The sequence below is a fragment of the Hakea prostrata genome, chromosome 1, assembly GCF_041222555.1.
Source record: "Hakea prostrata isolate BN-2017 chromosome 1, UWA_Hpros_2, whole genome shotgun sequence".
NCBI lineage: Eukaryota > Viridiplantae > Streptophyta > Magnoliopsida > Proteales > Proteaceae > Hakea > Hakea prostrata.
The window spans coordinates 10,146,540-10,159,046 of NC_142600.1; the positions used below are offsets into that span (position 1 = coordinate 10,146,540).

Here is a 12,507-nt window from a genome sequence, read left to right on the forward strand (position 1 = left end):
CAATGGCGTTAGAAGTTTTTATCTTAATTAACTATTGCTTACCCACACCGACCATTCTCGTCTCATCCACCACAGAGACCAAGAAGAAGATGTAAAGAGAAAAGGGTTTTCACTTTTCACCATCATTGAAAGACAAAAGAGACTTACCAAGGGTTTCACTGTTTGTGACATTTGATGTTTGTAAAGTTGAGATTAATGGGTTCATGGAAAAGCAAATCTAAGAGCAATATTGGGGTACAGATGGGAAGGTTGCCCCACTAAAACACTGTAAGGAGAAGATCATTTTCGAGAACTTGAGTATATATATGTTAGGATATCACTTTTCAGTGTTTCAAATTTCAAATGCGATTAATTAAGCTAGCAGCGAAGACTGTTAGTTAGATCTTAGATCCAATTTTATGAAGAAAGACGAAGAAGAAGAAGAAGAAGAAGAGAAGGTAATTAGGTTATTATTGGATGGTTATTGGAATTTGAGAAGGGAGACGAGAACTGGGTAAGTGAAAGAGCCAAAGAAAAAGTTCGATAAAAAGAAACGAAGGAAAAGGTAAGAAAAGGCAAGAAGCTTTTTTAAAGTCAAATAGGGTCCCTTGTTATATGGATCATCATAATAATCTTCACCGCCAAAGAGGAGAGCCAGATTCGCACCCAAAGATTCAGCATCATTGCTTTATATTTTTAGGTTACCCCTAAAGATCACTCCCCTTGAATGATGTTTAATCTTCACTTCTATATATCCCCACCCTCACATTATTTTCTACTCGATCATCTCAGTTTCCACCAACCATGCATCTCTCTCTTGTTCTCTGAATCAAGACACCTGTCTCACATCAGAGGGTTACCTTAGAAACTATCAAATAAGGCTTCAAATATATTATTCCAACCTTCCTCTCTTCCTGTCTCTTTTTCTGATCTTTTATCTTCCATGCCCTTTTTATATCTCTTACAGTTTTTCTTCTCACTTGATCTCTATAACCCAGAAGAGAAGAAGAGAGCCACAAGGGTTAAAGAATACTGCAGAGATTAGAGGGGAGAAGGGTTATTAAGGTTTTCCCTTTTGAAGACCATTAAGAAGATAAGGCTGTTGAGAATTCTGCGGAAAAAGCACAAACCCTAGAATTTATTCAATAAGAGCATCACAGAGACAGATATGCTTAACCAGGGCTTGTTTGAGGATCATCACCAAGATATGTCATCCCAGATGGGTTTCTACACTTCTTCTTCTAATTGGACTTTTAATCCATTGGGATGTCACCAATCCTTAAGATTCCTCAGTAATAGCAACCCTTCTTCAACCGGAGCAGATATCACTTGTATTCTCCCCGAAAACCTCTCGACTACTGCTCCGAAGCACCGAGATGTTACTTCTCTTTTGGGTGAATTCGAAACTGCTTCAGTACGACCAAGTAACAATATCTGGTAAAAGAATTACTAATTCCCTGTATAGATATATCCTTCCTCTCTCTCTCTCTCTCTCTCTCTCTCTCTCTCTCTCTCTCTCTCTCTCTCTCTCTTTTGTGTGTCTCTGTGGAGATGAGTTTTAGTTTTGCTTTGATGGTTTCAGGCCTTGGGGAGAGATGAATCAGTACGTGGGCACAAAGAATAAATGTTTGGGAGATGATCACCTAGCAGTTGCAGCTATGAAGATGAAGAAAGTGAAGGCAAGGAGGAAGGTAAGAGAGCCCAGGTTTTGCTTCAAAACACTGAGCGATGTGGATGTGCTTGATGATGGTTACAAGTGGAGAAAGTATGGTCAGAAAGTTGTGAAGAACACACTGCATCCAAGGTACCACATGAGCTATCTGCTTCCTTCTCTCCTTGCTTTTTATTTCTCTTTCTCATGCAATCTTACTCATTACCATGATTTATGTGCTTATCTATCTTTTCTCAGAGCTTTATTAAGCTTATAACTAGTGTTGATGACTTAATAATAATGCATCTCTCTCTCTCTCATGATCATGATCATGAAATGATCCAACAGACTAATTAGGTATAAATCTCCATTCAGAACTCCAACTTCTGGCTTTATTTTCTGCTCTCTTGTATATATAGTATCTGTGTGGTCGATTTCATGTACAGTACTGCGTAAGCTCTATATATATGGAGAGAGGGGGATAAAGGTCTTGCCTTTAAGTACGGTAACAGTACCTAAAGATGTAAAGACTCAGAAGAATCTAGCATGAGATAGGACGAGAGGGCTGAAATCCTGGGAGAAACTCCCGGAGGTTTACCAGGAAAAGAAAATTAAAAAAAGAGAGGAAATTCTGGGCGAACCCATGAAGCCACATTCTAGTAATGTGGGATGCATGGTTACTTCCCTCTTTGTCATTCTGAGTCTTGAGACTATCTGTTCCAGGAACTGTATTTGGTGTTCAACTTTTGACTACCTCTTGGAACTTCACAGCCAAAAAGGCATTAATGATAATTTCAGAACTCATAAATGGTAGCTTGTGCTGCAACTATGAATTATGTTGGTCTTTGGGTCCACTGCTTAGACAGGCACTCGGGTTTTTTGCTTGAAAAAGCTGCTAAAACATGCATAATGCATAGGCTCAGGGTTTTTCTGTGGATATGACAGACCTTTTTCCCATTTTCAAAGATGAAAATCCACGTTTCCACGAACTTTATTATGGTTGAGTGTGTTGGTAGAGATCCTTTTAACATAAATTTGCTGCATGATGGGATGCGATAAGTGCTTAGCTTTGTTTCTGATGATTCGAAGCAATTTGATAGTCTGTCTTCTGTTTGTTTCCTCTGCTGCTTCTCTTTAAACATGGAAGCTCCCCAGTTTTAAGATCCACATTAACATCTTTTAGTTTCATTTAACTCTTCACTGAAAAAAATGCCAACATCCCAAAGAGATTACTTTTTTTAGTTTTCCAAAAATTTGGTATCCATGCCACATTTTTAAAATTTTTACCACTTTGGTTGATTTTTGTTGGATTTTAAGGTGTTATAAAGGGTTTCATTAGAACCTCAAGGATTGGCTAGCAATGACCAACACCTCATACTTGCAGTTTTGTTGTTGCATTCCTCTTGAGAATGCAGAAGAAAAGAGATCTTCTTTTGAAGAAGTCAAAGTTCAAATCTTTCGAGCCCCCTCCCCTAAATGTAAAAAGCTGCTTCATGATGATCAATCGAGGTGTGTGCAAACTGGTCCGGACACCTCAGTTAAAAAATAAATTAATAACTAAGGATTAGGGTTGTGAGCAGCAAGAAAATGAAACAAAACTTCTAATTAATATATATATTTGTTACCTGAATTTGATCTTATATCCAATCAATGTTCTACTCAGGATCAGCATGTTGCTTGGCATTTAAAATCAATAGAACCTTGATAAATAATTCAATGTATTTATATGATTAAAAGAAGGTGTAACATATAGTTTATCGGATCATGATCATCTGAATAAATTTATAGGTATGAATTTGTATGAAGCTGAAAATTTTAACAATAGCAAGTCTTTTCTCAACTAAATTTTACAGGGATCTTTGCCTTCCAATCATGCTGAAATTTTAACTACCCATTTAATCTATCTAGTTATTAATACAGCTCAAATAATGATTCTGGTTTTGCCTTGAATCTTAAGTCCCTTTTTTTCTATATATGAGATGTATTGGGCCAATAAAAATTACATTATTATGAGCAGCAGTTTTTTAGGTTTGGAGGCTGGAAGAAGTGATTAGTAGGGATTCAAGGGTTACTCGTAGATCTTATGCATGCATTACTGTTTATTGCCAATGTATATTATACATACTTCTTTTTTGTATTTTAATGGAGAAAAAAGATTACTTTTGGGAAATTTCTGTTTCTGAAGTCCACTTTGATCTTGAATGTGTTTGATTTTCCTTAGTGTGGTTAGAGATGGGTTTGTTTCCTTTTGGGTTTGGTGTGTACTTGCCTGATTTCCAGTTGTAGTTTTCATACTAAAACAGTAAAACTTCTCTTGTTGGGTAGAAACTAGAATGGTCTAATCATATGATCCAGTTGCATTATAAACAACTTCCTAATTTTATTTCTTGGAGCTGAAATTCGCAGGAGTTACTACCGGTGTACGCAAGACAATTGCCGTGTTAAGAAACGGGTCGAGCGATTAGCAGAGGACCCACGAATGGTGATCACGACTTATGAAGGAAGACATGCCCATTCTCCATCACAAGACATGGAAGGCTCAGAGTCTTCATCTCAGATGAGTAATTTCTTCTGGTAAGTGATAATAGTAGTGGTAGTACTCCCTGGAGTGGTCTTTTGAATTCCATCATCATGGCTTGTGTACTACTGGTGTTCCCCCTTTTGTCATAACCCTGAAAAAGAAAAAGAAGTGTTCATCCCCTCTGATCATGGCCAGTTTCTATATTCAAAAATAAACATTTGGCTCCACCAATGTTTTTATAATCTCTTCTCTGTGCTGCATTGGTTGTTGAACTGGCTGTTTTGCATGTATTGAATGCATTTGTCCAGCTTTGGTATTGAAACTAGGTACACTTTCTTTCTCAGAAGCCATATTTGATGACTAGGTTTCTCCATGCCCAGAAGGCCCATGGGTTAATTAATGAAATAGGTGTAATGTAAGCCCAATGTTTGTTTGGTTGGGCTGGCTGATATTTGAAAGGTACACTTATGTATTGGGGTATAATTTTTATGATACTCACTTTTTGTTGAGATTTTGATGATGAAACAACGAAGAAACGAGGCCAAACAGAAGAATTGATAGAGAAAAGGAAAACTGTCGCTCAAAAGTTTCTTCAGAACAACAATATTCAGCTACTCTCCAAACGATGTACAAATTAAATATGATTTTATAGTGCCAATAAACCCTAAAATGAAAAAAAAAATATTAACTTACGAAAATACCACTTAAAACAGTAAAATGTCCAAATGCCCTCAAAACTATCCCGAAACGAGGCGAAAAACGCCCTCCTCACAAGCTCGTTTCGGATCAACGTAACGAATTTCAGCCCATTCCAAGTCCAACACCTTGAGATATACCATATGCAACAGCTTCTACGGAAAAAAAAGAAAGAAAGAAAAAAATTGTTGGACTGGCCTATATTAGATTTCCAATCTCTCACGATTAAAGTTGAATGGGTCATTTTACCCCAAAAATGAAAAGAATCAGTCATGATAACAAATGGTTGGAATTATTCAATTTTGATGATAAAGGCAGTAGCACCTTTGTAAGAATCTTCCCCTCCATGAAACCGCTTTCATGACCAAATCCTACTGAGTAGATGCATCAAAAATTTGAATTAATTCGGTTCATTTGATTTTTCTATTTTTACTTTTTGGATTCGTTCCAATTTGAATTATATGTGTTTCCAAAGCTTTCAATTCAGTTTTCACCCACGTTCTTCTTTCTCTGTATTCAGTTTGTTCAATTCAAATTCAATTTGTTTGTCTTTTTTACCCAAAAGAATTGGCCGATGTTAGAACCGAACCAAAACAATTTGGTTTTCATTTTCCAAAAAAAAAGCCAAACCAATATGTTTTGGTTCCGCTTTAGAAACACAGCCTGGTCCGCTTAAGCAAGGTTCCGGTATCGAAACCTTGTGGATGCAAAAAATTCCTGTTGGGAGACTCACCCACCACAGCCAGGTGTGCGACGCGGATCGAACACCGGATTAGTTAGGACAAAGCCTTGGAAACCGGGGTTGGCAAACCCAAAAAAAAAAAAAGTGTTGGTGTTACCAATTGAGCAATCCTTAGATGGAGGAAATATGGTTTTCGTTAACAAACTTATTGATGCGTCCCAAATTTACTCAGCCTTTAAATTACTGAGAAATGACCTGCAAAACAAAGTTAGACGTGGTCAAACCTTGGGGTTGGGAGGTCACCTCCAAAGGCTAAGTTATTAAGGAACTGATCACAAAGTTCTGACTTAGTTGTAGAGCCAAATTTGAATATGATTGTTGGAAAAACGATTCAGTTCCCTCAGCTGTGTGCAAGCTACCTGATTATGTAGTTTTTACCTTGGATTTCCGTTTGTCGGATTCATTCGTGCCTCTTCTTGGTGACCGTCAGATCTTGCGGTTAAACTCCTTTTACGGAGTTGTGGGTGGTTTTTTTTTTTGGTTCAAAGGGCTTTATTAAGCCGGGTGATTGGATATTAATATGTCTCGAGTCGAACCCACAACTTCTTCCCTAAGAGGTGTTGTTTCAACCACTATAACAGCTTTGCGTTGGCTGTGGGTGGTTTCCTTTAATCACACGATCCTTCATTTTGTAACTGTGGCAGTTGCCATATCTTGCACGATTGCCAACTCCCGCTAGTGATAGCAACCATTTATAAACTGGTTATTTATCCTGAACTTCGTGGGATTGTGCTGGTCGTCAAAACTGCAAGGTTCCTTCTTTATCACGTCAGTGACTTGACCAGTTGTTCAAACCCGACTATGGTCGGACCACTCTCAACCGGAGCCAAGGATCGAATCGAGGATAAACCTGGTTCGACGATAATCTTCCCGTATCACTTCTAAATTCGTCCAATTTTGTGTATTAATCAAAGTTTGCCAAGACCTTTTCTTAATAGTTGCCTTTCTTGTGGATTAGATCAATCATCTTCTTATTTGGTAATTAGCTCCTAAGAAGCGGTTTAAAATGAACTGTGATGCTGTTTGGATTCCTAACATAAAGAAGAGGTGGAATGGGTGTTGCTATTTAAGAGAGGCGGATACAAGGTGTCAAAGCAAGAACATGTCTTCTTATTGTAGAATCTGATTCTAAAGACCTTATCCAACTCATTTTTCTCACCGCCAAGTCTAGATCTGGTATTAAATAATATACTCAAAAGGTATATTTAATCTCAAGCAAGAGTTTACTTCCATTGAGTTCAAGTTTGTTCCAAAGATGCCAATATGGTTGTAGATGCCTTGTCAGTTGAGCAACCTATTGTCTAGCAAATTACTAATCTATAGCTTTTAAACTAAAGTAAATTGCATTGCCACCCCAAAATAGAGGCCTTAAAGCACAGAATCACCGATACTCTCACTTTATGTTTAAAAAACACAAAGAGACCCTAAAATTGGATTTTCATTAAATATATTTGTTAAATTTATCATTGAAAATAGTAAATCAATGTTTATTTTAAAAAAATATCCCTATAATAAACAGTGATAATTTGGACAAATATATTCAATGAAAATCCAATTTTGAAGTCTTTGTGCTTTTTAAACATAAAATGGGGTGTCAATACTTTAAGGTCTCCATTTTGGGGTATCAGTGCAATTTGCTCTTTAAACTATCGTGATTAGTTAAATGTCAATGGTTGCATTAGCTCGGCAAATCAAGAAATTCGATCTTGTCCTCACAACCCATCATTATACATGTAAGAATCATATTGTCAATGCTCATAAATAGTCCTCCCTTTTGAATGTGTGGTAATGAGTCTAAAGGGAACATACAACACTACCCTTAAAGGTAATGAATCTTGATTTGAAAAAATAAAATAAAATAAATATGTAGGAGTTTTAGGTAGGGCCTATTTGGTTACATGAGTTTGAAGATTTCAAATATTTAGAGATTTCAAGTCTATGGAGTCATAATTCATAAAATTAACTATTTGGGTAACCTGAATCTATGGAATGAAATATGTGGATTCATGCATCTACGATTTTTGTGAATGTGTAAATTTTTATCGCTTTTGTAGTAAAGGTGAAATCTCTGAATTTTACCCTATACGTCCCATAAATCAACAGATTCGCGTTTTTATGTAAAAATATGAATCTCTATATTTCATGAATCCAATAATTTTTACAACAGAAGAGTTTAAGTCTCGCATTCATGAATTTAAAGATTTGAATATAAAATAGTTATGAGCCAATTCAAATGGATCCACACATTGTTTGTAGCTAAACTAAGGCTAAATTAAAAGTTTAAGTCATCTAACGGTGTAGAATTATCTTAAAGACACTTGGCATGCCATTCTTATTTGATTGAAGAATAACGACACGCGTAAAATAGACGATTTGAAATTTTGAATCCGATCTAAATCCACATTCCCCTTTTGCCCTTTTCAAACACCTTGACTTTGCATAAGCCAATGTTTTAATTATGGTTCAATAGGTAAAAAAGCTTATGTTTTATTAAAAAAAGCATTCTAAATTTTTGTGAAAGGGACGATCACTACCAAACTTTGATGGTCTGATGTTATGTGACCATTAGTTTTTCCTCTAAAGAGGATGCGTTAGCCGACATTGACCCCTAATTGTTTCAATTTCCTTTTCCTCGTGGTCGGTTACAACCATAGCTTTAAATTGTGAATATATTATTAAAATACAAATGCAGTAATATTGAATGAAGAATGTCATTTTCTTAAGTGACATGTGTTGTGTAGAAAATCACTTGGTATTAATTATTAGGGTGGCATCATGGTTGACGAAGATGCGAAGTATCTAAAAAAGCGAGTCAGAAATTTTAGAATTCTCTATACGACACTAACTATTCTAAATAAATCAAATTATAACCCTTTTGTGTAATTTATAAATAGATTTCAACCATTTTGTGTGATATTAGAACAAATATCATATATTTACAAGAAAATAAACGGTCTCATAAATGGACTAGATAAACTTCCTATAAACGATCCCGATCTCAAGCTAGGTTTTAGTTTGGAATACTCAATTTTTTTATTAAAACGGGATTAAAAAAGTTTATTTTATTTTATTTTTATTTACATTTAGGTAATGTTTAAAATATCATATTATACCATACGATACTAGCCGATATGTATTCATATTTGACCCAACGATACGATATATCTAGATACGTCTATCTATTGAATTATACTAAAATACATTAGCAAGAGCGATACCATACTCGGTAACAGACGATACATCTCTTAAAATCACCTAACTGATACAATACTCTATACTGATACTTTAAACCTTGCATTTAAATTACACATTTTGATCATTCTTTTTAGTGTTGCATAACATTTGAAGATCATTAAACAATCTTGGGAACCCACATAAATAATTAGTCGCTGAAAATGTACATTGAATCTTTGAAGTCACATTAATGTGCCTTATATGAATTGCCTACTGAACCATCGATGAATTTACCTGTCGTGCCAACAATAAATTCAATCTTTGAATATAGAGCAGAGGTCTTCGAAGTTGCAAATTTGCAAGTCTTGAATAGAATAAATGAACATTTATCAAGTTTCGTGAAATGGTTTTTTACTACTTAATCTAACTACCACCTTACTGCAGTAAAAATTTTCACTCAATTATCAAGTTTCGTGAAATACTCAGTGAGTTGGTGGTAAATAATGTCCTATCAAGTATCAAGAACGAACTGCGAAGGGTAGCCGCACGACTCGTTAGTACACGTGGCAAGCATATAGCGTCCATGATCAGAGTAGAGTACACGCGGTGGATAATGAAATAGGGTACTATGGTCATTTAAACGAATGTAAAGGATAAATTTTGTAATAAGACCAAAATCCTAAACAAAGTTACAAACTACCCGCCAGTGACGGCAGCATGTATGTGTGACCATACATGCATACATGCTTCGATGATGATATATACTATGCATCACATCGTCAGAACAGTCTAACACACAAGTGCACGTTATGGTGGGACCACGTCGATAGTGGGCACTGGGAGAGATTTTTTTTTAATTATTTTTTTTGGGTAATCAGCACTGGGAGAGATAGAAGGCTAAGAAGAAGAGAAGATATATTCCTCGCACGCCGTTGAACCACGTGTCCACTGGTGATATTGGTTTAATATATATCGAAAGCTGGTTTCCTATTGGACGAGGTCTCATGAGGTGGTTGCCTGTCGGTCTAGATAAATATCTGCTTACGAAATGGTGCGTCTTCCACCAGATATTTCTCGGGCTGCCCCAGATTTTGCCCGTGAAATCCTGACCGCTGAAGGCTTCCACATGTCATATAAATGATGGCCTCCGATCGTCTTACTAGTCGCCCGGTCTGAAAAAGAGACGAGACCTTTTTGGTTCTCGTGGGGACCACTAATGGGCATCCCATGCTCTCCTGACAATGGGTATTACTACCGTATAGGTCCGTCTACCGTGTAGAATCTGATGAAGCGACAGGAATTTGCTGTAGTGATAATGACCGTTGGTTTTTCTTGGTGGGCCAGCCGCCCAGAACTATTAATAGCATCTAACGGTTCTTTTCATTCTTCGGGGTTTGGACAAATCAAAAGCTGGAAATAGATATGCTCAGAGGCCTCAGTCTGATGATCTGGGGAAGGTCTTATCTCTTCGTGAGGGCACGTGCAATACGTGTTTCATCGACAATGGTACGATCTTGAACCAATAATATAAAAGAAGAAGAAAAAAAAAAACTATTGGTACGATCGCTGAAGGTCCAAGGGAGGTCCGGATCAACTCGGAAGTGCTCCGGACAATTTTTGACCATGTAAATGGAGTGTGAAGAAAGCACTGTATGTTCTTCCGATGGCTTTATAACCACAAATATACGAGACCTACAAATAAAAATATTTAAAATATTTAAAAAAAAAACTCTCATCACCAGTAATCTGTACCCATCAAGGGAACACAATCATGGGAGAGGATCCAAATTCACATAAATGTGTGGGTGAGGGGTCCCAAAGGACACACTGTTGGTCCTACCTTTAATATAGTTTTTCCCGTGACAAAACAAACAAATTTAAGAGGAGTACTGAACGACGAAACAACAAATTGAAACAATGAATTAGGGATAAGACAAAGGTAAGGTGTTTTAGTTATAAAATTACATTTATATCCTTTAATTTGGTACGATTTCAATACATACTACAATATGAGTACTTGAAATCAAAACTGTATCCAAAAAATTAGGTATGTAACATACCAAATTTTGAACAATGCAGTTTAACGGTTTTGATATGGAATAAACACCCACATGTTTCATGTAAAACAACAGGCTAGATAGAATGGAAATATGCATCTAATGCGTTTATGGGGTGGATCATTTCAGTTAAGATCCTTCAAACAATAATATTAGAACTCATCATCACGGACATATTCGTTTACCAAAAAAAAAAAAAAATGAGGGACATATTCGATATTCAATCAGTAAACTTCACTTCAAAACAATAATAGAATGGGAGGCTGATCATTGATGGTGTTCTTGTTTTTCTCTAGAGCGAGACTAGTGGAGTGATGACTCATTTTACTTTCGGTTTTGTACATAACCAGCGGTCCAATGAGTAATTAACAACTAATTTGTGGGGGTGAGGTAGGAAAATGTTAAGTATTGGAATTTGGAAATACAAATATGCCACGTCACGTCATGACAAATGAAATAAAATTTGAATAACACGAAGACGTCTCATATGGTGCACTTTAGCTTTTTACGATCGTCACATTCCACTAGCAAGGATAGTGAATTAGTGATTGACTTTTTCAGTGTCTTAAATTATTTATTTTTGGTCATAAGGCATGAAAGTATAGTGCACTAAAAGAAGTCAACTTATTTCCTTTAGTTGAAATAAGAAAATATTTATAAAGTCATTCCATGATTCCTTCCCATTACAACATTTCATATGATACATAAATCTCTTCAGCAATTTTTGTTGGTTAAAAAAATTCTTCTTGTTTACCTAATTTGCTTTTGAAAGTCAGCGTGTTTCATCCTTTGTTCATTGAATAAGTACCAAAGTAGTTTGAAACACATCACTAATCAGTCAAGCTTATCTTACTATTTATTATTATTATTATTTGTATTTTTTTATAGTTTAAAAAATATTTGTTATCATGTTGTGTGAAATAATTTGATTAATTGAAGTTGAGATCGGTGCATGTCGGGATAAGGCTATGCTTAATGATATTGTATTTTAAATTAAGATACATGTAAATAATAATTTAATTTACAATGCATCTATCTTTAGAGGTTGAATTGTGCAAGCGATAATTTACAAAGAAGCCTTGAATGGAGTCATGGGAGTTAAAAAAATAACTGTAAAATTTACCCTAATATCCTGTTAAGAATAACGGATACACAACTATGAACGGAAAAAAACACAAGCAAAACACACAAGAAAAATTTGACGTGGTTCGGCAAAACTATGCATACGTCCACTAGAGAGAAAAAAACTTAACGATTATAGATCTAGAATCGTAACTTTGATCAATTTGTCGAAGCATTCTCTATTATCATGACATCTATCATCTTATTGGATATTCGCACACTTCCAGCGATGATCCAACGAACCTCGCTCTGATATCACTTGTTATGGATAATGGATGCACAACCACGAACGGAGAATAACACAAGTAAAGCACACAAGGGAAATTTAACGTGGTTTGGCAAAACCATACATACGTCTACTAGAAAAAAATGAGTTTCACTATTTTCAAGAAACCTCACACCCACAAAGTATTACCCTTTGCTTGCCCTCCATCATTATCAGAATTAGTACCTCAATCCCCTACAGGGATTGATTCCCCAATCTCCGTAGGAGATTGATGCCTATAGGATATCTCACAGAGACTATTTATAGGGAAACCTATAACACTAATCCAATGTAATTACA

General features: G+C 36.0%; 1 protein-coding gene across 1 annotated transcript; it reads left to right on the forward strand.

Annotated features, from left to right (window-relative positions):
• The first annotated feature begins 784 nt into the window (after positions 1-784).
• LOC149027358 (WRKY transcription factor 28-like) lies at positions 785-4,685 on the forward strand. The gene is made up of 3 exons (XM_089146782.1): positions 785-1,416; positions 1,562-1,783; positions 4,037-4,685. The coding sequence occupies exons 1-3, from the start codon at positions 1,148-1,150 to the stop codon at positions 4,206-4,208; spliced, it is 663 nt and encodes a 220-aa protein (XP_089002908.1). The 5' UTR covers positions 785-1,147; the 3' UTR covers positions 4,209-4,685.
• Positions 4,686-12,507: the final 7,822 nt, after the last annotated feature.

Coding starts and splice junctions, on each gene's coding strand:
- LOC149027358 (XM_089146782.1), top strand. CDS start 1,148: ATGCTTAACCAGGGCTTGTTTGAGGATCATCACCAAGATATGTCATCC. Junction 1,417..1,561: donor CGACCAAGTAACAATATCTG/GTAAAAGAATTA, acceptor TGATGGTTTCAG/GCCTTGGGGAGAGATGAATC. Junction 1,784..4,036: donor AAGAACACACTGCATCCAAG/GTACCACATGAG, acceptor TGAAATTCGCAG/GAGTTACTACCGGTGTACGC.